Below are 26,993 nucleotides of genomic sequence, written 5' to 3' on the forward strand. Positions count from 1 at the left end.
AACTTTACCTCTGTACTTTCTAAGAGTAAGCAAAACCCTACCAAACCTCTATGCTAACTCCTACCAAACTTTCCCAAACTACTTCAGAATCCTCTTCTAAGTGCTCAGCAAATGCTCATTTACCTTCTATGTTCACTCAAAATGAAAAATGACAAGTGTCTCTCCTGATCTTGCCCACTTCCTCCACTGCCAAGTCTCAGGAAATTCAGACTGTAAATCCACTGTGATCAGACTTCAAAAGCTGTACACTGGTGCTTTCCCAGACTTCAGAAGTATATTACGCCATATTAGTCCTTATGTATAAAGGATCTTGTCACCAAAAAACGTGCATAAAACACAACCAGTATCAAAAAAGCCAATTTCAATCCAATACTATCCTGTTTTAAAAGCTCGCTTCTGCTTACAGTTAATCAACCACAATTACCTGAAATGCTCAGAGAGGTGCTTATAACACTAATGAAAAATTCATCTCACTGTTGCCATTTACTGAATTCTTATGCTTACTGGTCTCATACGATGTGGACAATACTTACATTTTTTTGTTTCAATAACCAGGTCTTGTGCTTGTGGACACACCAAAATATTATCAATCAACCATTACTAACTATACAACAATAGCACACATTTTAGTGTAATGACATAGGATGTAAAAACAAAGCATCTAAAACATTAGCTTGTGATGAGAGCTCTTTCATCATGTAGAAGACTGCTTTACCTCATTAAATGAGCAATTCATTTGGCAAACAACATTTCCATTTTAATTATATACCAGCAGTAATTTACCACAAATTAATCTCTTAAAAATAAATACAGACTGTCAAGAGTTTAGCTGCAAGTAGCCTTTAAGATCCTGTACACAGCTGTATCCACCTCTTCCTATATATGCAATTGCTTACATTGAAGCAGATTTCTTGCTGAATGGAATGCAACTACCTGACACTGCAAATGAGACAAAAAATGACAGCCTTTCTTTAAGAAAAAATCATGTTGTTACTAGCAACCTGTAATGTAAATCACCAATTAATAGAGTGGACCAGACCAGAAAGTAAAGGCCAGCATACATCACTTATGTTCTCCAGTGAATTCCATGATTGATATGTTTCATTTGTTTGTAGATATGCATGCATTAGAACCTATTCAGGGATTTTTAAAATTACGTTTAGCACTTTTACTTGCAGCAATCCAGGTACTTGACATTGTACATTCAGCTGTGCTACGCAAATAGGTGACCAGATGAAGACTTTTGACAATTCCAAGACTGCCATTCTTCCACAAAAATTTTTATCAGGTTGATTAAGAATTAACAAAACATTTCAGATAACTAATAACCAAGTCAAGTCTGACACATTTAGTTTTACTTTAGATACTTGCAAGCACATCATGAAGTTCTCTAATATGGGTATTTGTTCATTGATATGGTTTAATCTATTTTAGAGCTGAATTTGTATTGGACAAGACTACAATGGAAAAATTGATCCATTTCCCTGAAAAGGAAAATGGATGACTTTATAAACGTTAAGCAAGTTGTATATGTGATGGAGAGAAGTGTAAAAGTAGGCACCTAAATTCTAAAATCTTACACATTCCATGAAAAAGGACTCCTTCCAAACTGCAACAGACTACCCACACTCTCCCTGTTGACTAAGTAGGGAAGTTAAAGGTTCTTATTTCTACCTCCATAATACAAGCACAGTTAGATCATTACAAATACCTGCAGAAACACAAACACACAGAGAGTAGTCCAGAACAATTATATGTCATGAAAAGCTTACATATGCGTGTATACACAAAACTGCCTGGCTGAAAAGTAACAGCGCAGAGAGAGAGACGAAAAAGTCCTGATGGACAACAAACTGAGCATGAGTCAGCCAGGTGACCCTGTGGCAAAGAAGGCCAACAGCACCCAAGGCTGCATTAGGAGTGCTGCCAGCAGATCTAGGGAGGTGATCTTTCCTCTCCGCTCAGCACTGCAAAGGCCGTATTTGGAGTCTGGGATCCAGCTCTGGACTCTCCAGCACAACAGACATATAAACATACTACTGGAGTGAGCCCAATGAAGGGACAAAGAAGATCACTAAGAGATCCAAGATTCCTCAAATGAGGAAAAGCCAAGAATGTTAATACTGCTTAGCCTGGATAAGGCCAGGGAAAGTCTTATCATTGGTTTTAAGTATCTGATAGGAGGATGTAAAGATGATGAATTGAGACTCTTTGGAGTGGTGTTCAGCATAGGACAAAAGGCAACAGGCACAAATATCTACAGGAAATTCTCTTAGCATATGAAAACACTTCTTTACTGTGAGGGTGACTGAGCACTGAACAAGTTGTTCTGAGAAATTGGAGTCTCACTTCCTGGAGATACTGAAAACCAAACTGGACACCATCCTGGGCAATCTGTTGTAATTGACTCTGTCAAAGCAATGGTGTTGAACAAAACAATCTCCAAAGATCAATCTCTCCCTGAACCTCAACAACAATACTGTTTATCTCATTCTGTGGATTCCAGAGAATAATTTCATAAGAAGCACAAGTAAGCTAGTCTTTTTCTCTCTTTTTTTATGACAATATTGTATATGTAAAGGCTCAGATTATGATGTGATATACATCCATTAATACTATTTTAGTAAATATGGAAATAACTTTTAAAGATAAAAACACTAAATTTTTATGCAAGAGGCAAAATTTAAGAAGCAAATGTAACCAAGTTACTGTTACTTACAGATTTGTTCTACGTTTTACTATTCAGCACAAGGTTTGGGCTCTATATTTTAGATTTTGATATTTTGGCAGGAGGGGGACAGGGGGAGGAAGCCAAATGACTCAAATTCCTTAAAAGCTAGATTAGTCTGTAATTTTAATGGCTATTATTTCCTGGGGGGGGGGGTGGGGGTGTCTGTAATAGTTGTAATTAGGTACGTTGTTATTATTAGGTGCAGTTATTCTTTCAAGCTTTTTTTATGTAGAGCAATCATTCTTATAGCTTTATAGTAGCAATGATGCCAGATAAATATATCGGTAAAATGTGAGAAACAAATCTACAAGGCTTTAATAATCAACTGTAACTCCTAATTTATTTTTCCACATTTTCAATTCTAGTAGATATTTCATTGTTAAAAACACAATCTTTTTTGCAATTATTACAACTTAAATGAAATTGAAAAATACTAAACCTGTTTAGATGTGTTATTATGTATCTGAAGACATCATAGTTCACTGGGTGGAATTTCTTCACAATTTCTTTTAACTCGTGTAGCCGTTCTGTCTTATCCATGATTTCTATAGAAATAAGTGACATTTTCTGACACATCTAGAAAGACATACTGAATAAAGTGTTGCTAAGTCTTTTCCCTAGTATAACAGTACAGATAACATACCCACAGAGAAATATCAAGTGAGAAAATATTTAATAAAGTTCCTATTTCCACAGAGTAACTTTTTTATGATAGAGTTTAACTAAGCACAAAAATATTTTTCTGAATTTAAGCAGAATTATTTATGTGTTCAGCAAGTAACTGAACTTGACTAGCTTACTGCTGGCCTGTAGAATAACAATGTGACAGGGTCATTTCTTGTTAAGAGTTCCCTCTGCTTGCAAAACATTATGACAGAAAGACATTCACATGAGCTTAGAGTATCTTAAACTTCACAGTTACTCAAATAAGAAAATAATTACTAATAGGGCTAGTGCAGCTATTTTAAATATACTGTTTAAAGAAGAGCAGAGATTTTTCACAGGACCAAAGGACATTATTCATGCTTCAAACAGGAAATAACCAACATGTAGGAAAGGAATATGAAATAAAGTAACAATTTTATTTTTAAAAACCCAGCAACTAATGCTGTGGATCCATACATTCTGCAGAATACACTTCTCATCAATGATGATTCATATCATAAAAAGGAATACAAGGTCGCATTGCTAAAAAGAAATTTGATCTATCCTAATGTCATAGAAAAAATGTTAAATACGGTCCAGTATATCCCAAATATAAATTTAAAGCAGTATTAATGGGATTTTAAAACAGTAATTCCACATATATTCTAAGCTACCTTATGCTTTGACTGGAATTTAACTGCTATACTTTTAAGAAAAAATAAAACTAAGGTAATTACATTAAACAAGCAATATGCCTGAAATGTACAGTAAAAACACCAGAAACAGGTATCTACAGATATCATCAAAAAATACAAAATTTCTAATGGGCTATATATGACTCAAGCCCAGGCCCCAGCCTTAGGCTTATACTAGTGTTTCCATGTTTTGAACAAAAAATACTTTGGAATACTGTATGTCACAGTTGTATTCTGTAGAAAGTGTGGTGGTCATGTTGTGGAACAGCCTGCTGCCAACACAAGACATTAACTTCAAAGATAGGAATACTACGAAATGTCTGAAAAATGTTTGCAAGGCAAACAAAACTAAGCATCTTTTATAAGAGCTCAAAAAAGAATTTGAAAAAAATCTAAGAGAATTAGAGAATTACCATAATATCCCACAGATGTGTCTGATTTTTAAAGCCTACTTTGAATGTAGGACTTCATGAATTCAAGAGGTTTTTCCTGTTAAGAACTGCAAAGCCGCTCCAAGAGCTTTCATCATTTTCATCACTTAACAAAAAACGGAAAAAAGTAGATTTCTCCCAATTAAATTTTCTAGGAAAAGGAGAAATAAGCCAAATTCATTCTGAAGAAAAAATGTATTACATTCATCTCATCATATAGTTCTTCTAAGTTTAAAAAATATTAAAAAATGCACATATCTAAGCAATTTAAAAAATATTCAGTGCAGATAGTCCTTTCAACTTACAATGAAGTAAAAATAGCAATAAGGGCAATGGAAATAACACAAATAAAGAAAAGGCTGTTCAGTACTTACTTGATGTTTCTAACAACTCTTGATGCAAAGAGTAAGGAACTAATGGATCTGGCAGATCTGCAAAAAAAGCTTTAAGAGCCCCAGCCACGGCATTCACTGTTACTCCCATTGATTCTAGACTGATATTATGATCTGCAAAACAAAATTTGAAAAATTAAATAGCAGTGTAAGTAAAACCTACTGTTATCATTCCTTATAATACTTTATGAAAACAAGAATTTATTCAAAACACTGAAAACTAAAATTTTGCCAAATGGTTATTAAATAAGGCATGAAAAGGCAAATATATTGATAAGTTGCTATCACACCGACCAACAAGGAATCAAATATGACAAACTCTGACAGTATTACAAAACAGTAGAAGATCAGAAAAATAAAGTTGTCTAATTCTCAATGAAGACTTGAATGATTCTGTATTTGTCATTTAACTGGCTTCCGATTAATCAATTTTGCCCAGTAAGGAGTTATAAATTCTATTTCCCAAATGCTGCTAAACAGCAAAGCAAGGCATAAAGAAATAGTACATTTATTTTCTTTAACATCTAGGAGATATTTTACTATTTTTCACAGGCTCAACTTCATTATTAACATCCAAGAATTTTTAATAAGAGTTATCATTTTAAAAAACAAATACACCAAAGTGAACAGCCTAATCCACCAATCACATTTCACTATATTCTACAGTGACAAAGGCTGTGTTAGAAATTATCCAGACTTAATTGTTAATGTGTATTATTCAAGAGACCTTTCACTCCAGTAAATATCAAGAATTACTATCTTTGGGGCATAAGAAGCAGAAGTGAATGCCTTAATGCCTTAGGACTGATGAACTGCTAACACAAGGAGCAGCTACGACTGCACTTAAACTCTTTAAAACCTTCAAATACCACTTAGATAATATTTTAATAGCACTTAATCCAGCTGCAACAAGATTCCCTTCCCATCCTTGGAGTTTCACTGGTAATACCTGGACTATACCAATACAACCCACCAGAGCATTAAGTACTCAGTGCTATGGAAGTTGATTTGAAAGTGCAATCCTTTCATATTGCACTGTGATAAATCCATGGAGAATTCATGTTCTGTTTTAGCTTTAAATAATAAAATCTCTGATTACCTTGATCAAACTGTTTTTGAATGTTGTCTTGATCTGTTTTATTCCCACTAACACGGTACAGGCCTTCAGTACACAATCCTTAGAAGAGGAAGAAAAATAAATAATTAAAAGCAAGTTTATATACTATAGAGCAAAGCAGAACCAGTTATAACTACTAATTCAGAAACCAAAAGTAGGAATACAATTCTTAAGTGCCTAAAAAGTTAACACATTAACCGTTACAGGGATACAGGACTACCAAAACACAAAATGTCAGTTGTCTAGAGTCCACTATTCCATTTAATATGAATCAGAGGAAATGACATTGTAGGATAACAAAACTCTGATGGCAGATATTTGTTCAATAATGTACCCAAAATTATTCTCTCACTGATCTCTATTAGACTGTTGTTATTTATACAGTTTTTTAAATAATAATCAAAAACCTAAATTCTGTGGTACCCACAACATTTATGGTTTTAAAAACTGTCTTCACAGTTTAGGCTTAACAACTTACTGTGGTAAGCAACAACACACTAAAAATACTCTGCAGGGAGAAAAAAAAAAAAATAAATAAAAATTAAGCCTTTGTAACTGAATCCTGATCTTTTAATTTCATGGTGTAACACACTCCTGTATATGATAAGAACTTAATCTTCCAACATTCTTTCCCTTTTAACATTTATATTTTATAAACTTTGAATCCATTTCCCCTCACTTCTTATCTAAGGTAAATTACCACATCACTTACAAGTCTTTCTTTAAGGGGTGGGGAAAAAGGGAAAAAGAGGAAAGGACTTAGGAAGCAGAGGTTCCCCAAGCTTCTCATTATTACTTTGTTTTACCACACATTACAGAGTCATCATAATTCCATCAGCCTTTCATGGTAAACATTGAACAGTACACCTTAATTATGCACACACACACTTGCACACTCCACTCCAGTGATTATGCTTCCTATCATATCGTTATCTTTTTTGCCCACAGCTACTCACTGAATGAAAGAGTCCATCCTGATATTCACACCATTACCCGAGGTATTTTTCTAATTTAGAAACTATTAGGGAATTTAAACAACTTATAGGTCCATAACTCTGCAAGTTACCTGTATGGGTGCAAAATTCTCTGTATGCTAGATCTCCATAACACTACATAGTTTTATTAAAAAATTCACAGGTTTCACAGCTTTATGGAATCTCTTGGCCTTTTGCCATTCACAGGTCAAAAACTGAATGCATTTTAGATCATCAGATCAATACTTAACTGCTCTGACACACCACAATCCACCAAGTGTTCCTTTTAAGTTACCAACAACAATTAAGAACCCTATTACAATGTTCAAAGTACAAGAAGCACTTGACTGGTTCATACAGCTGGGAAATTTTTAATGATTTCATATGACTCTTCTAACTCATTTCCTTCTTAATGCCTCAACAACTCATGTGTCTCTTTACTGGCTGCATCAAGGCTATTTTAGTAAGCAATTCTTCAATAAACTTTCATGTCTACCTTTTAGCTTTCCAATTTCATAGCCAGGAGTTTTCCTATTGTAGCCAGACACCAGAACAGTCCTTTCAAAAAACCTGAGCCTTGTTCACTGATATCCTTGAACACCACCAGAAGGTATAATCTGGTGGCACAGGGCAAAAAGTGGTTTCAATGACTCAATCCATCTGAAAGGGTTTTCAAACCTGCCTTCAAAAGAATGCCCCAAATGTGCTATATGTGATCAAAGCCAGAAACACTTTGCATTCTTCTTCCAGAAGCTGTAAATAAACACAAAAGACCACTGGTAGATAAGAACAAGCTATGATCAAGATTCTCTTTGTCTAGTATGGGAGAATTCTCAATTGGAGACCCTACAGCCCCAGGATATTCTTTGTCTTATCCAATTACAATTCAATTTCTTTCTGCAAAAAAAAAAAAACCTGAATGTGCTGCAAATAGCAGTTTCTGACCCAGCCACTGTTTAGTGTATAGACCCTGAATACTTCAACTGGCTCTGGACATAAATGGCTCTAGTGTGGTATCTGGGCTACAGCTCTAAGAAACATAGAAAAACAACTTATAGTACTTCAGAAAATTTTCAGGTTAAACACGGAGATGCTTAGTGAATTTAGGCATCTTCCAAAAATAGTGAAGTGCTGCAATTCTGGATTAAGCTAACTAAATTTGTCTTCTTCCTCAAGGAAAAACTTTTTCTTGCTTGTGTATATTCTAGAAAGTCACACTTCATGAAACAGTTGGTCAATTGCCATTACACTTTTTCTAAGTTTAAGCTGTTTGTGAGTATACACACAGCTAGAAGTCTGAAAGTATTCTTTAAGTACTGCTCCAATTCTCTGTTGCTTTCTATCATGCAACCAGGTCTCTCCAACACTTCTTACATCAGGACCTTCAGCAAGTATCAGACACTCTAGTTCACAACTTTTAGCTTTTAAACTTCTTGTATATCTATAATGTATATCTATAATAAAAGAGGGAGAGACAGAGAGCACTCAACATTTCTTTTTTCTGGCACCCTTTTAAAAATTCGGTTCCTTCATCTGCAAGCCTCTTGGTTTTTCAGAATTTTTTTCTATGTTCTTACCCTGCCTGCATTCTGGTCCAGTCGTAATTTTCAATATATCCTTACTGAACACAACTGCTACAGTAATATTATACATCAGAATCGTATGATTTATTTGCTTCTCTGTCCTGCTAGCTTTACAACACCACTAGGTTTAAAAACTTAGATTCTCCTTACTTCACATCACAATAACCTATATATATTTAACAATCATATCCCCTTTGCCTAGACTACTCTTTCTCAAAGTTTTCTAGAGCCTAATAAACTTCTTTTGTGCTGCCAGTTGTGACCAGGGCTCCATCCCATCTAACTGGAATTTCGCCACATGGGGCTCAAAGCATTTCAGAGAAAATGAGCAAGGTGGATCTGCACCTATATGCATAATCAGTTTGTAGGACACTTCCATTCTTAGGCTTCAATATATTTTCACAATTCTTGGTTCCTCCATAGAATGAATTAACTACAGCACAAGAGAAGACCGAAGTCAACCTGGTACAATATCTACTTTCCATCCCATATACTACACTAAGTAGTAGGTGCTTGAGGAGAGACGTAGAAAGGACAGGAGAGGAAAAAAACCAAAACCTACCAGCAATCTTTCTGTGGTATATCCTGTCAGCTTCCTGCAGATGGTGGCTTACACAGGCTTTTGCATAAGGCGTTGTAATAGCCACCTGGGGATTTATCCATCACTAATTCACCCAAACCCCTTCAAGTCTTGTGGTCTTTACATCATGGTGAACGCAGCTTTGTCATTCCAGAATGTACATTATGAAAGCACACTGAGTTTATGCTCAGTATTTGACGTTTGCATAGTTTTTATTCTTAACAAGAAGTACTAACTTCTCTACATTTTCCCAGCACGTTTTTTAAATTTATGTAATTTCTCTTCCTCAGAAATGTTCTAAGCTAATCCATTCAGTTCATCTTTATCCAAGAATTACTTTTACTGCCATATGTATTATCTTTTCCAATTCTTTTCTATTCTGAGAAAGGCTGAACCAAATTGCAACCAGTATCCAAATTGTATGTATACATGGCATTATGTAATAGCATGATTTTTCTTCCTCCATAACACTCTATTTTTTTTGGTTTTTGCTTGCTTGATAGCAAGTACGGAGAGTTTAAGTTTTCAGAGAGCTGTCTGTGATGATTTCCAAAGCCTTTTCCAAAGTGACAACAGCTATACTAACATTTAGACTGCTGGAAAGTCATGGAGTGTCTGCTAAGAACATCCACAGCCAGATTCTGCTATGTTCTGTCTGTGTTTCTGAATACATGCCACAATCACAGCAAGCCTGTCTCTCCCCAGTTCAATTCCTTCCTCTACAGTGGCCAATGGTACTTTAAGGACTCATTCTTCACTACAATAGCTAAGACTATCATTCCCACACTTATCTTTATAAATTTGGTGATCTATATATTTCTCTAATTTTATTCCATGGATTGATTCCATGGATCTGCTGTACCTCTTTTCAACCCCTATGCTACAACACAAGACTAAAGGAACCACCAATTTACTGATCCAAAACATTAATTTCTATGTACACCTAGAATGCATGTAATTACCAAGCAAAAAAGTCAAACTCTAAGTAAGAATCTAGCACTAACTTTACTTACATAAAACACACTTAATGTGTCCTTTTCAACACTGACATTTAAAGACATATGATATTCAATTCACACACTGAAAACCAGAACCACAAATAAGTTTCTAACTGCTTCTTGAAATAAAATAATTTATAGCATATTGAAATGTTCAATAAACAATAAGCAGTGTAAGGAAGTAAGCAGTACTTTTAGAAAGACTCTTATAATAGGAAGCTCTCCAAAGCTGAATTAACATTTCTACAATTTACACTAACTGATTATTAAACAAGGCCTCAATCATTTATGAAGTGCCCCTCAAGCCCATATTTTATGGCCTGTTCATTTTGAAAAAAAGAACAAGAGACTACAATTAATACGACATTACAAACATGCCTAGGAAAAGGTAGGTGCATTCTTTGCTTCATTAAAAATGGGTGACAACTGAAGCATTGTAGTTTTCCAGGCATATAGTACAGCTGTTTAGTCACTTTGGGTCTGGAGAATGCAGATGGAGTAAGTGGAGCAGCGTAACTATCGTACATACCCTGGCATCTTGGTCCTACCTGCATTGTTTAGGAATTCTTTTTATAACTCCCATGATGTTTCCTTTGAAGAGATAACTCATTAGCCATACAACCCAAGTGCACAACATGTGTTTTATGAGTATTTCAAAACATATTTGTTTACAGTTTTCAGTGATTCTCTCTACTACTACTATTTCTCTACACTACTAACTTAATGCATCTGCTCCTCCCCTGTTTGGTAGTCAGTCTTCCATTAGGAGAAATGACTGATGCCTGTTTTACCCTCTTGAGTTTGTTTCCTCCCTGTTGATTAATTTCAAAGTTACAAAACACAAACCGGTGTACAGTCTCCTAACTACTGAAACCAATTCTATGCCAGTTTTGAAGTGATCACAGAAGGAATTCTCAGGAGATCATCTAGTGCAACCTCTTGCTCAAACAACAGTCAACATAGAATTTAGATTCGGATGCTTGTCTAAACTTCCCTTGAATGTCTCCAAGATACCCCACAACCTCTCTGGTTAACCTGAACCAGTGCTTTAATAACCTTCAGAGCAAAAGTACTGCCTTTCTTTTTAATCAGAACCTCCTATATTAGTGACACTGTTCTTCAGTTCTTTCGCCTGGCTGCACCTTGTCAGTAACCTCCTCATAGGTATGGGAAGCCGCTTCTGGGGGCCTCCTCAGCCTCTCTCTCCAACCTGAATAAACCCACATATTAGGAACTCCAGCCCCTGACCTCTTTTTGCCAGACTCAAGTTTGTCAACGCCTTTCTTGCAGTATTTCAGATGATGTCCAACAAGTGCAGAGCAAAGCTTAGTAACCACTTCTGCTCTGTAGTGCCTGCCCTTCTACTGGGACAGTCCAATACAGAAGGCATGATCAGCCTATTATCCACCATGACTGCAAGATTCTTTTCATTAGCACTGATACGGCGCCAGTCAAGTCCTCAGCGTGTACTATTGCAGGTGTTTAGTCCTTGCAATTCTAGTTGAAGGCATTTGTCCTCAATGAATTCCTTCAGGTTCCTACTATCCCATTCCTCCAGCTGGTATATGTTCCCTTGAGCAGAAGCCCTGGTCTTAAATGCATTAACCACACCACCCACTCTAGAATCACTTGCCAACTTGATGAGGGTACAAAATGTGTTGTATAACTATTTAAATCTATTGTTACTGTACCTATCCAGAAACAAAAGTAGCAGAGGCATGGCCCATGTGCGTTTTTTGCTAAACATAAAGCTTCATGGGCAGTTGGGTCAACTTAACTGAACAATACGACTGAAAAAGATGGTCTAACTCCCTGCCTCATCAATCACTGTTTCTGTCCTTCCCTTGCTCCTGCTCCCTGCCTTGCACTTGTTTTGGCACATATTTGACCCTTAACTTACCAGCTGTAATACTACACAGCAGGACTTTAATCATTTTTGCTGATACAGCTTTTCAAAACAGCGAACGCCACTGATTCAGAGACATCTGACAAGTACCCAAAGTAAAAAGTGGCAGAAGCATACAGCAGGAGAGAATCTTTCTGGCTATTATACTATTTCTTATGAAATTACGCTGAGAATGCCAGCTCTCATACACCAGGCCAGGGGGATGTCCAGTTCTGTTCTCTCTGTCCAAAACACCAAGCTCCTAAAACCCTCTAGCTCTCCCAAGCCCCTTGAATAAAAGGTAAGGTAAACAACCTTGGATTTCTGGATTTTCCAGCCACTAGGAATATATTTCAATGATTTACCTGACATTTTTACCACAAGCAGCACTGCTGATTCATTTTCTTCACCTATTTCTATCAAACCTCATTCTCTGGAGACAAACTTTGCCTTATCTATACTGTCAGTGTAAAAATCTGGCCTCACTGCAGACACAGCATAAAAGACCTTGGTGTAACCTAGGTTTGAAGGAATCACAGAAGGCAATATTTTTTTACTTGAATTACCTCCAAAACTGAATTTAGCAGCATTACAAAAATGGTCTCAATATCAAAAGCAGTAATTATTTTACATATACCAAGTACACAATTTTTAATTTCTCTTATAGCTCTCCATAGGAACCATGTGAGATATTGACATTTAACTCTGTCAAATTCCTTCTTCCATCTTTATTCCATTCCTTGTCTCATATTAATTGAGTAACTAAATTATTAAACCACAAATTATTCTAGTAAGCCTCTCTTTGCTAAATTATTTCATGTACAATTAACAATCTATTAATATTATCAGTTTTCTATGAAGTACGGAATCTAAAATTTATAATCTGCTCAATGAAGTACATGGATAGCAATATTCTACAAAAAAATTTAAAACATTCGAAAGCTCAGAGAAAAAAACTTTAAAATACTGATACTAAAGTTGAATATCTTCAAGAGCTATATGTACTAAATGGCAAAACTGCTAGTATTTGTAATGTTAATTTGCTGTCTCCTTCCTTGGTAAACAGAATGAAATGTGATCTATACCAAACTTTCCACCAATGCCTGAACAAATACAAAAAGTAAACCCAAAAAAATACTGAAATATTAGAAAACCCCTCATATGCTAATAGTATCAGTTAGCATAAGTCATCTTGCCTGAATTATTTTAAGTTTGGGAAAAGTTAAAAATCAACAACAGTAGGTGCTGAACAGTACACAAACAGTACATGGAACAGTTCATCACTAAATTCAGGGTGTGTATAACAGCATAAAAATGTTACTAACAAAACACTCAAGCTACAAAGTTGGCATAAACATGTACACTCTTTACACTTACAATCGAACACAGTAAATATTTTTCCATTACACTGCAACACAAAATTCAAACCATATTAACATTTTGTTGAAGACATTGAATTAGCCTTCAGAAACCTGTTCCTCTCTCTCAAAAAAAATTATCAGCGTATCAGAATATCTACCTTATTCTCTCCATGATAATTATTAGAGAAACACAGAATTCATGCAATTCATACAGCTAAACAGTTTAGTTTCAAAAAGTATCTCAATTCTGCTGCCTATATTTCAAAAAAATGAATTGCCCTAAAAAAGGTAATGGTCTACATTGGACTTTTTTTTTTTTTAAAGAGCAGGTAATCTTTTTTCTAGTATGTCTTAGCATAGCACCATTACTTCTACACAAAAACAGCCACTACAATTTTCTTAAAAATTAAAACTCTAGTTTCCCTGCTAAATACATTTTCATAAACCTAGTTTGCAGAAAACTAATACACTTTAGAAGTTCATTTCAAATGATGCAACAAAATTAAGTTCTCTTGAGTCCATCAGGAGAAAGCAAAAAACAGACCAGAACAACTGTATCATCAAAATACTCTTTTGGAAGCCCATAATCAAAAATGGCTACCAATGACAAAGAGTCAATTGAAATAGCTGCCCTCATAGGCAAGTTACAAACTGATTTGCAAAGGCTGTGACAGAGGTAAAAGCATACAAATATCATACATGTCACTAGTGACAGAGAAGTGTTCATATAGTCTGTAAAAGGTTACAGATAAGATCACAGGATCTTTACAAAAAAATCAGTTTTCCTGAAAACATTATACATTTATACCAAGATGTTTAGTGGAAAACTTTGTAATTCACCATTGGCAAGTCACTTACCTGAAAAAAAAAAATCTTTTGATCATCTTCAGTGAACCAAGAAAGAGCTCTGACAACCAAACAAAATATTACTCATCCTGCTATAATTACAATGAATTCAAAAATTAAAGGCTTGGATAGAAAAAAGGTTTTCCTGTAATCATGGACAATGCAGAAACACAGAAGCAAAGTTTGTTTACAATACTTAGCAAATTTTTCCTTCCTTCTTATCCAGAAGTGCCAGTGGTATAAAATTTAAGATGTTCACACATGATATTGTGCTATTTTTTTTTTTTAATCAATAGATTCCAACAAGACCAAGTATTATGTGCTATTGCTGCTTCATACCCCCAGTACCAGTGACAGTGCCGACTGTTCTGAAATGGAGGTTCTGACATGTATTTACAGCTTACCAGCTTTAGATCTACTCAGGTATTAACCACTTTGCCCCCCAGTTTCTGCTTCCAGTACTATCAGAAGATTACAAGGGGATTCAAACTCTGTATTATATTTCAAAAACTAACTGGTCGGCTCCATAAAGCTAAACCAATTTAGAAGAAAGCTTTTTGTTGAAACACACTAAAGAGGAACACAGAGACAATAACCTTCACCTGCAGGCACAGACTTAGGATCCCTGATCTTTACCAGATCACCCTTTACATTGACAGGAACAATACGGCTTCTTCAGAAGAAGAAAATCTGTTTATTTACAAAAGGCTAGAACTTTTAAGTTCCTGAATTTACTTTAGTTTTTCCAAACTGTCCCTCTTCTACTGACAAACACTTTTTTTTTGTGAGGCTATTCCAGAATATTATGGTAAAACAAAAATCTGATAGTATTTTCTGCATGTGCTCGATTCTTTAAGGTTTATGGTGGAGCAAGAATCTTCAAAGACACTTTAAGGTGCTATTGTCTCATCTAGGCATCTGAAATACAGAAAACTTTTTCACACTGTGTACTTTCTAGCCTCGGCCAAAATTTAGTCTCGGTACAAAGCATTGCCTTGCATAATTTCATGAGACAGAAAGAGGGAACATTAAAAATTAAGATAAGCCCTTCAAACAGAGATTAATCACAGCTTCACAAATTCAGCCACAATCCAAATTACATAGGAAGAAGCTGAACTCCATGAAAGTACCTGAAAAGGAAATGCTAAACAATTATATCCTCTGTAAGAGAAAGATACAGATTAGCCAAACTGGAAAAGACTGCACTCCTTGATTAAAAAGACCATGATAATAAACACTGGTAATTCAGTGCAGTTCAAATTGACAGCAGGCTGACTTGCTAATAGACAGAGGAGTACTGAATAACTCCCCAGGGCCAAGCAGCTTTATCATAAAGGAACGGTACCATTCTGAACTCCAGCCTGGAGACAGTAGGTCCTGACTTGTCTTGTGCAGACTGATAAATCTTCAAAACTGTATTTGTGGAATTTTCTCACAGTCACAAAGTCAATGATGTGAATCTATCTCAGTACAGGATTTGAAGGCAATGCAAGTGAACATTCTCCTCTCTCAAAGGTAACAAATACATTCTATCAGAACCCTGCTTGAACCTCAAATGCCTACAGCATATTAATTCAGTATAAAAATAATACACACCAAAAATAAAACTCCCACAGCCAACTATGGAAGCTGAAAACAACACCAAAACTACTTACACAGAATCCAGAGTAAGAGAAAGAAAACTGTAATATAGATCAAAAGTAGAGGTTTTGTTCTAAGTGCTTAAACAAAACTAGCAAGACAACTACTGTCTTCACAGTCACTAAGTATGCAGATGGCACAATGTTTGTCCAGCTTACATTTATGGCCAGAATTAAAATTCTCCAGCTGTATAGCAGCATCCCAGGATGAACTAACATATATGCACCTAACAGTGAAGTTGTGCCTTCTGAGACACCACTTTTGAGGAGACCCTACATTTTGAACACACAGCAGCTAAACCAAACATTTTCCCAAGACAGACCACCAGAAAAGATGTCCTGAATCTTTCAGCTGGTCGCACAGTTTGACAATCATGAAGAAAAAAAAAAGACAACAAATAATGTTTCCACACTCTTATAGTTCTCTCTCTCACCCCACAAGCTGGTGAAAATTCTTCAGGAGAAATACCTTTTTTTAGAAAGTTTACCACAAAGACAACAATATTTTTAAGCAAATAAAACTCTTAGAACTGGATTTGTAATTTTGTTGTTTGAAAGTATTCTTAAAAAGTGAAACATGCTCAGATTAAGTTATTGCTAGATTCTACAAACTCTTGAAATTGGTCTTCAATACCTGTTAATACCTGTTTCATATAGCTACACATAGTAGCTGTATGTACCCACTTTTAAAGAACACCAATTCCAACAGTGACTCACCCATAATTTATGCTGGTTTGTTTTGGGTTGGGGGTTTTTTTTGCTACAGAAAACAGCAAACACAACATATATATATATGTTAAACTGCCTATGCTACTCTACTACTCCTTGCCCTTCTTCCTCCTTTCCCATTTTTAACTGGGTGAAAAAAAAAAAGCAAAAACCAAGAGGGAAGAAAATACAGCTCTTACCTTTAATCCATAGAAAGTAAAGGTTAAAGACAGACCTATACAAGTATCTCTGACTCTGAAGTGCCTGAGGTTTAGGTCACCTAATTTTTTTATTGCAATAATGCAGTACGTAAGTCTTTAAAAACAGCTATTAGGCTTACCAGCTGTGGTAATTCTTTTGGAAACACTATTCTTACAGATGGCAGTAAAACTGAATTTTATTATAAGAAAAAAAACCTTTCAGCTTTACTCTTGCTAAAACTGCTACTGTCATCTTACAGCCAAAATTGTATTAGAGATCTAAGCAAATTAGAAAAAAGATGCTGTTTTACTTTACACTAAACAACATCCAATTGCAGCCACACATCAAAAGATGGTCCTGCATGTTTCAGTTGTCACACTGTCATCTACTTTAAATACAGCAATATAGCATTTATAAAACTTTAGAGCAAGCAGGATCTACACACTAACTGAAAAACAGTGCTCACAAAAACAAACAAACCAAAAAAAATCCCCCCAAAACCCCAAACAAAACCCAACCACAGGTCATTCCCAAACTTCAAAACAAATCCCCACTCCTAACTGTAGTCTTCTGTTGGACCAGCAAAATCATCCTACTTGCCTCATGGTCACACAGTAAATAGGCTGAAAGCAGGGACAAACACACAACCAGGAAGCCAGGGAAAAAGGAGAGAGAGAAAACCATACTGTGAAATTACATCTTAAATAGATTAACATTTTTCATGGAGAATTACACAGTGTTTAGAAAATAAATGTTTCTGTCTCTGTGACAAGTTAGAATGCAAAACTAGGTTCACCTTCAAAATCAAGAAAGCAAGCTGACTAATCAAACCAAGTCAGAAGCCATTTCAAGTCCCTGTTTTCTATAATTGGAAAAGGCGGATTTCAGAGCTTTTAAATATATGAAAGAAAATGCAGTGGCAATAGTAAGACATGTAAGACTGGACTGCCATTGGGTTAAACGTCATTTGGCATTAGACAGTGATACAAGTTTTTTAAATTACAGGGAACATGTTAAACTTCAGACATTTGTCAAAAAGTAATTAAGTATTCGTATAAATTAAGTCAAAAAAAAATCACATATTAAGCACACAATTTAGAAAACATTCTTTCTAAATGTGCCTAACCCCATGTATTTATTTATAGTAAAAAATTCTGTAAGTACTTTATAACAGAAAACGAGAGGCTTTACTTGTTATGCAAAATGGGCAAGTCTTTCCTCTAACAGTCCTCCTATCTTACCTGTATCTTCAATGAATTGCACACATTTTTCAACAAACAGAGGTATTGGTTTCTCGGGTGTAACCAAATCCTGTAGGGGCATCCCAAAGTAATTACTTTCCCAGTTTCTACGGATTGGAGGATTGAATGTCTTAGTTTTCTTTTTCGGCTACAACAAAACAGAGTTATTTAAGTAATATTCAAGTAACATTTTAACCAACTCATATTTCAATCATTCAGTAAACACAACCAGATCATATATCTATCAGACATTAAAATTCCTCTACAGCAAACTGAATGAATAAAAATTAAATGCACTTTTAAAATGATAAATTTATAAATACTTAATTATAAAGTAATAATACATTAGATACAAAGCACTCAACTTCTAAAAGTTTTGATCCGTTTTGTATTACACTAGGAACAGGATGACCCAATATATCAGTAACTGAAAGACCACAGGAACAGAAGTAAAGACACCACTTGTTTAGAGTGCTGTGACAAGTCTTTCAGCACAGCTCACAGGAATCACATCCAAACCACACCTCCTTATAAATTGTCAGGATAAAACTCCGGTGTCATATCACCAAAACAAGGCTGGTGTCTTCTGCATATATTTAAAGATACTAAACAATCTTTATATTGCAACTATACAAGAAACATGACAATGGAGAATGACTAACAATCAGTCTTGAAGTTAAAGTTGCAGGCATTCCTATTATGCATGGATGCTTTGTTACAGGCATAGGATTTTAGCCAAAAGGAGGTTTGCACACAATCAAATCTAAGATGGAGAGTTTCATACGGAATTTTCCTGGTTTTTTTTTTTTTCCACTGAGAAGGACTTCTATCAGTGGAACTGATAAACCAGCCTTGGATGATTATAAGAGTTATATTGTATCAGATACCATAATGCATCTCTGAATATTGATGAAAATATAAAGTACATCAAAAATATTTATTTAGGCAGCATCCAGCTCAGATGAGCAACAGCTGAAAGGGCCAAGCTGAAGCTAAACAATGTATAAAACTCACTGAAAACATTTTTGTCAAATGTTAAACGAAAGATCATTTTAGATATGTACATTAAGGCGGTAAAGAAAGGAGAAACAACTCAATTTTTTTTCCCAGGGTGTTCACTGCACATCTTCACCATCACAGAATAAATGAAGCAACACTCAAGACTGTGTATTTAAGATCAACAAGATAGAAAAAGACTCTGTGTGTCTCTTGGAAAGCAGTCAGGCAAATGGAATAATAAACTAGGACTCCACAGAAATTTTATGAAAATTATGAATATTATCTGTGTAGAATACCTGGACATAGTATGAAATACCAGACACAGCTACAAAATCGGAGTAAATAGTGCTCTTTTCCAATAATTGTCCTGCTTTTAGAAGAAAGGTTGCAAGGGACTGTAATATGACGTTTGACATTATGCACACACAAATGCAAAAAGGTTTCTTAGATGAACTCTTTACTTGAAAACAGTTTAATCCCCAGTTTGGAAAGTGAAAATTTGTCTAAAGAACTTAATGAAGCATAAAGAATAAAACAATAAAGAGAAAAAGGAGAGAACCCTGAAGTCCTTTTGCAAACTGGTCTAAAGGCAGAGTACAAGATATGATCACTGCAAGACTATTCCATAAACATGAAATTACAATTTCACAAGGCCGCTACAACAATAAGTTTATCAGCTGTTTCTCATTATGTATTTTGTACCTCTCCTGGCCAGTATTTATTAAAATATCTCCCTCATTATTTTCCTTTCTTTTGGGGTATATGAGTGCATAAACTCTCCACTGACAGCATAAATCAAATCCTCCTGCAAATAACACTATCTACATGATCTTTACAAAAAATACTTCTGTAAATTAAAAACAAAACTTTAAGGCATTAAGAAAAACCAACATGCTACTTCCTGATTTTAGACTTCCACACCTTCCTGAAGTTGTTGGTCTAGATTTCTTAAGTGGAGAACTTGTTCTGAACAAAAAGGTGTACTGTGCAAAAGACCTAATCTTTGCCAAAAGACCAACTGGCTTCAGGGAAAAAAATATGGGTCTTATTTCTAACAAAATTAAGTCTTAGTGAAAGCTTTTCTTTAACCCCTGTTCCCCACTCTGAGAAAACACCTTTTTTTTCTGATCTATCAGACATAGAATGGAACTTTCAGATTTTCTAGTCAAGATAGTAACTACCATTTAATTTTACGCAGAAAAAATTCTTTTAAAATATCTCTAATGAAACAATAAACAGAAACTGTTAAACATTAAATTATTCATTTAGTTAAACAGCACCTGAGTAAGGTGAACCATAATTCCTAGATTTTGGCAAAGAGATTATGATTTTGCCCCAGGTATTTTTAGTTCAATCATCCTCCCAAAACACCTACGCCCGACAATGCAGCAGTCACGTAATACTGCATGCAGCAAGTACTAATCTAGGCACAGCCAAAACCAATTTTGTATGCTTCTCCTACATCATCATAAAAAAATAACTAATAGGCACCAAGTTAAAGAAGACAAGAACCAGCACAAAAGTTTTGTGACTTAAGCCTAGCAAAAAGCTCATTGTTTCACATACCACTGTTTTCCTGCTAGTAATTAAAATACAGGCCCAAGACCATGAAGTTGAAATCCTTTGTTTTCGTACAGATCTGTGGGGCTTTGTATAATTGATTGCTGCACTTACGTTGAGCTTTCAGCATGGGTTTCACCACTTGCTTCTTGCCAAAGACAACTTCTCGTCATACCCTAACAGATTAATGCCAAACTTTCAACTGATCCTTATATATTTTGGCAAGAAAGCATTATAACTCTGATAATTCCAAACTTGCCTTGCATTGCATTTACTTGCAATATTGCTTTATTTTGCAGTACTTCAATCACCAAGATACATGTTGCAAAAGATTAGCTAAAGTCCTCTTGACATAAGACAAGGTAAACACAAAAACATAGTCTAGCATGGCACAGTATCCAATTCTTGATTTCAAAGAAATATTATTACGAAGAACATTAACTTTGAAAATATAGATGTAAAGAATACCCAAGCTTAACCTCTCGACTGCAGGTACTAGGGAACCAGCTAAGTAACACTCATCATCTAGAGAGAAACTAGGCTAAGACTTTAGCCAGTTGTGAGCCTTGAGGGTATAATGCACTTAAATACAACCTTTTAAAATTAACCTAGAAAACTAAAAACTGCCAAAATCCTATCAAGTCCCTTTATGGATGGGCTGCTTACTCTAGCAAGCCCTCTGTTCAAGACAGGCTTTTTTTTCCTCTCACTGCCATCCCACCAGAACTACCATCAATAATTTATTTATTAAATAAGAAATTCAACCACTTCTCTACCTCCAAAAGACTTCACTACTACTTTTGATGCAAAGGAAATTTTCTGCCTGCATCATTTGCACTCAGCCCTAGGGTCATGGAGGGCAAAGTCTGTATTTTCAGGACTTCATAAAACCACACACCATGAACAGCATTCACTTTATAGTGAATAAATATACTTAATAAAGTATTTGTAATCTCTAATTCACAGCCAGCTCTTCAGAAATTATATGATATATGAATAATGCAGATCACTGTCCCTAACATGCTCTTTCTTCACTTCATGCCTTCTGCCATTTTTAGAATTCCAGCTTGTTACACTGTTTTAAACTACAGTGGCTCAAGAAGGCATATGGCTCTAAATATGCATATTAAGAGTGTTAAATTTGAACAGATGAAACCTGAAAGTACAGATTCTAATATTTCCTATATTCCTCAGAACAAAAAAAAATTCACTGCACATTCCAGTCTGAAGTACAGTATTTTGCTAAATTAACCACTGAATTTACACAAGAACAGCTGAATAAAAATGTAAGTTGATCTGCCATTGCTCACATGTTTACCATAGTCTTATTAAAACTGAGATCAACACACATGGGCTCTACAGTTCCTCACACTATTTCTGTAATAGTTTTAACACAAAATTTCATATAGTTTTGAAATTATAATGGCAGCAAGCAAGTTTAAGCATAGAAAAATAGATGAGAAACGTACTGCTTATATCATGTTCTAAAAAGTCAAAAGTAAAATATGTGAGACTTCATCAAGATGCTAGTGGATTTTTCTTGCTGAAATAACTGAGGAAAGTGTTCAGATTCATTTAAAGTAAAAAGCATCTTACAATCAATCATCTTGGTATAAATGAAAATGGAAAGAAGTAATTCACAAACTTCTCTGGAAGCAACCAGCGTTGTTTGCAAACAGGATTACAAAGCAATGTTTTAAAACACTGTTTCTCAGATTTAGCAATACAGATGGAAACTCCATTCACCAAAAAAAAAAAACCCATCAGACATTGAATAACCAAACTACTGACCATTGGTCAAAGAACATATAGTGGAACTTTTTCAGATTTCAACAATGACATGCCAAAGAATTATCACCGAACAGGTAATAGATTGTGTTGTTTACAAGATCTCTCTAGTCTCTGTGGTGGGTGGATTTGTTAGGATTTCTTTTCAGAAGTACATAAAAAATTCAAGATAAGGCTTTTCCTTTCCCTTTGCAAAAATTTAGTCAGGATATTTGCTGTTCTTTATATGTTGTGGAGGACAAAAAACCTAAACAACCATAATCTATAAGAGGAGAAAAAAAACAGCCTAAATTAGACACTGAACATATCTCAAAGTGTTCACAAAGATAAGAGCTCTAAAGCAGGTGGGTAAAGTTTTAATACACATCAATTCCATTGTAAAAACAAATAACAAGGTTATTAGTTGTCACTATATGGAATAGCTACCGGTTTCCACATCAGGCAGGCTTCCTGCTGAAGAGGGAATTACTAAATTAAGACAAGGATCAAAAACAACTGGCTATTATTTCATAGTAATAATAATAATAAAAAAAAAATCATTGATAATAATTGATGACTAGTTTTTTAAATATTTACACTGGGCTTGTTTACACAGTGAGAATGGAAAGGCAAGGACTACTGTGGTTTGGGCTTTCTATTAATGCATAAAATGCATCAGTTGCAGCTTTAAGGTTATTGCACACACATGAAACAGTTCTTCCTAAGATATTAGAAGGCTTCCTTCAGCAAGATCCTTTTCCTCTAGGAATGTTCATGCCCTTTCATGACCTGAAATTTTCTGTAGTTTGTTGTTTTGTATCTCCAAAGTAATTAAGTTAAACTATTTTTGTCTTCAGTTTATGATACAGCTTGCAAGGCTGCTGCTTTTCATGTGTACCAACACCAATAATGTTTATACTAGACCTTAATGTTAAAAATTCTAATTGAGATGAGCATCTACTTGTAATTCCCACTTCCAGTTTCTGATAAAGACATGGAGATGAGTGAGCACACATCACAGCTGGAGAGGTCTAACTTGGCAAAGAAGAAACAGCACAAAGCTACATTTTAACATTTTAGTCTGTGCTTAGATCCTTTAAAGTTTGTGAACACCATGATGGAAATAAACAATCAAACATAGAAAGCATGACAATATAGAGGAGAATTTACTCCACAAAATGCATTTTTTTGCTATTTTGTTTAGCAACAACAGAAAGGACAAGATGCTTTTCTCATAAGAGAAACTTTACAGAAGAAGTTCTGTAGGTGAAGAAACAGGCCACTTCAGCTTAACAAATACTAGCACACAGCATGCACTTCAAATATTGAACAACATGCACTTGAAGTATTTCAAGCTCAGTGTGCACACACAACTCCACATGAACGTGGCTAAAAAGTCCTGTGATTGAAGCCAGTCTGCTTGCTTTCTTCACCACCTCCTCACTTCTCTTCATATTTATCCCCACCAGAAAAAGTTCAATGGTCAACTTGTTAATAGCACATGCAAGGCCATATAATGGATTTTTCAGAACATTTAGACACATGCTAATAAAATAAAATAGGATAAAGGTGGGTGTATCACAGATTAGACTATACTGATTCAACCTTTTCCACTTTTCTAGAGGCAAAGATAGAACTACCATCTCTTTGTTGGTCGTACCAATCTGAACTTTAGTAAGGCACTTGGTGATGGCATATAGGAAACTACAGTGACAACTGGAGGAGCAGAAAAAAGATGATACTCAACAACAAAAAGGACAAAGTCGTAGAGTAATGGAAAAATCATGCACTGGAATGCGCAACTAGTAACAGTTATGCGCTGTTATGTGTCTGTAGCACGTGCTCTAATGTACGGATACTGTGTGTATATACTATACAGGTGTGTATGTACAATAAACCACCTGTACTATACAGTGTGAAGTCATTACCTGGAAATTATCAAGGACAAGAGCAGGCCAAAGGTACCTAAAGTGACAGCAACTGCAGCTAAGCAAAGGTTGGGTACAATCACACAACTGTGTCGGGTAGTAATTTCTAGTAGACATCAGCAAACATTAAGATTATATGATGCACTGTTATGACATTCCTTGCAATACTATGCACAGTTTCAGTCACCCTCATTCAAAAACACAGGTTCAGAGGACAATTCCAATTTCTCTTTAAATCTTCTAAAACTCAGGTCAAGAAGCAGCCATTTTTTCTTTACCAGTTTGGAGGTGACCAGACAGAGAAAAAAACATTCCAGGAGAGAGGTTACCACATGGAAAGGTGAAAACTAGGAACTGCAAGATTGCTCACCAATACAGAGGAAACAGAAGCTCTGGATGAGTTTTTCAGAGTAAATGAGTAATGAGGGGATAAAAGTTTTCAGAGGAATTATATTGCTGTGATAATTTAAAGAAGAGCTCAAGGACAATTCTCTTCCAGTTCTGACTACCAGTATACTGAAAGAAGACCTAAGAACACTAGCACAGTGTTATGGACAAAAATAATGGGCAAATAATTCAGACCAAAGCACACTTGCTTAACTGGCCTGAATTTTAAATTGTTTCTTTTAGTAGTAAAAAACGTTAGATGACCTTGCAAGTAATGTTACCTGCTTTCCACAGATTTGTCATTGCTATTACTTTCCACAGTAAAACATTTTAATTTATGCTTCCAAATAGCAACAAGTAGCACAATTCTGACTATTTACTTCTGCCTTTAATAACGTGTTCACAATAGATTTTCAAAGTTTGATACGTAAGTGTTAGCCAAACTACAGCTGTTCATTTTCCCACTCTACTGTTCGTCAGATCTTGACTCCTCCTTCCTACCCACCCAACTCTTGCCTTTTTGCCTTCAGTTTTTTTACCTGAACCCTACAATCACTCTACATCCATTTTCTGCCTCCCTATAAATGTCCTAGTGCCCATATTTTTACGTGATTTTATCTTGTGAGTTGGGAGACCGGGGTCCTGAAAGCATCAGGGCAGAATGAGCATCCTGCAGCACAGTTATGTCTCTCCTGAGACACCTTACAAGAAACCCACCCAGAAACACATCACATCTCAAACAAAAATGCAAGGAGTATCAAGAGTGTTACACCCTATTCAGGCTTAAAATAAAACAATCAATCTCTGAAAAAGACAACTAGGACTTCAGACTTCAAAGTTCAAGTTTTTCCAAACAAATTAATTTTGTTCATAGGATTTCTGTATTTCAGAACCACTGTAATTAAAGCAAGAATAGTTACACATGTATCCTATGTTCCCTTTACAAAGAGCTGAACAATTCAGAAAAAGTATCAGCAAGAGATTTAAGAAATAGTCAGAAAGAAAGTACACAAGTTCTATTTATCTCTTTCACATTCAAGCGGTCAAAATTCTCAAAAAAACTCGGCAAGTAATCTGTAAATAGTGGTGCACTAACTTCTCTCACATGGACCAAAGAACACTTGACAAGGAAAATATAATTTGAATAATTTTTTGTTTCTGTAATAAAAGACTGCTAGTTGCTCATCCAAAACAACACAGGAAAACATGTGGAAAAAGTTCCAAAATTAATAAAACTGCATCTCTTCTGAAATAAAATTAAGCATTAAAAAACCCAAAGGAACAGATAATGAACTAGAATGACTCACTTGAACTGGAACTGCTCTCACTTCAACTTCATTCAAGTCAACACAGAAGTCACTACTTATCAAAAGCACTGAGCACTCAAAATAGCACTCAAGATACTTTAAAAACTTGCAAACATTTGAGCTATCAAGTTAAATTTGTTTTCTCAATCATTACAATAATTTCCACGATTATTAAAAGTTTTCTCTAATAGTAGCAGCTTTGCTACTTGCGAGTAAAAAAAAAAAACAAAACACATACAACCCCTTCCCAAAAAAAACCCCCAGATAACCAACAAATCACAAACCAAAGCAAAACCAACCATCCAAAACTTAAAACAATTCTACTCTTCAAGAAACTTATCCACTACAAAAATTAAAACAGCCTGAAACTTGCAACTCAGGCTTCTTCTCAACAGGCTAAAGCCAAAAGTGGAGGCTTTGGTAGAGGCATCAGCAGGTTTCCTGACACAATTATAGGAAGAGAAGACCCCACTCTACTAGATCTACTCAGTTTAAAACAAATACTCAACACAGAATAACTCTGTGTCAACTCAACACAGCTGGGACAGCAGGAAGATTATGAAACTACATTTCAATTTCTATGTAACAAGATTATTTCAAGCAAAAGGAGTCCAGAAGTTGGACTTGATTATCTTTGTGGGTTCCTTCCAACTCAGGATATTCAACGATCCTATGAAAAGTATATAAATTATTGGGGTTTTTTTAAATCGAAGTTTCGCCACAAGGATAACTTCAAGGTATTTTTAACCATATGATTTTATGCCCACAAGACATCATTATCCATTCTTATGAGTAAGCCCTAAGAAAATTTAGTGCCCTTTAAATCAGTCATGTGTAATTCAAATCACAGCTGCACACCAGGAAAAATTTTATCTACTAGTAAAATGTAACTATGCTCTACTTTAACAAAACTTATTTCTACCTGGTTTTCAAGTACCATCAGATTTAAGCTAAAAAAGTGACATTTTGAAAATGCTACAAAAGATAATATTAAAAAGGTCAGATTATTTTTAGACA

At 35.3% G+C, this 26,993-nt stretch overlaps 1 protein-coding gene across 2 annotated transcripts in view; it reads right to left on the reverse strand.

The window, feature by feature from the left end:
- Positions 1-26,993, reverse strand: part of ARHGAP5 (Rho GTPase activating protein 5) — a 47,756-nt gene that overhangs the window by 5,027 nt on the left and 15,736 nt on the right. For both annotated transcript variants that reach the window (XM_048305782.1, XM_048305783.1), the window contains 4 exons: positions 18,029-18,176; positions 5,994-6,071; positions 4,877-5,008; positions 3,171-3,276 (listed from right to left, as the gene is read on the reverse strand). In XM_048305782.1, the coding sequence (XP_048161739.1) occupies positions 3,171-3,276; positions 4,877-5,008; positions 5,994-6,071; positions 18,029-18,176 (464 nt within the window). The remainder of the gene's footprint in view (positions 1-3,170; positions 3,277-4,876; positions 5,009-5,993; positions 6,072-18,028; positions 18,177-26,993) is intronic.

The sequence above is a fragment of the Corvus hawaiiensis genome, chromosome 6, assembly GCF_020740725.1.
Source record: "Corvus hawaiiensis isolate bCorHaw1 chromosome 6, bCorHaw1.pri.cur, whole genome shotgun sequence".
Classification (NCBI taxonomy): domain Eukaryota; kingdom Metazoa; phylum Chordata; class Aves; order Passeriformes; family Corvidae; genus Corvus; species Corvus hawaiiensis.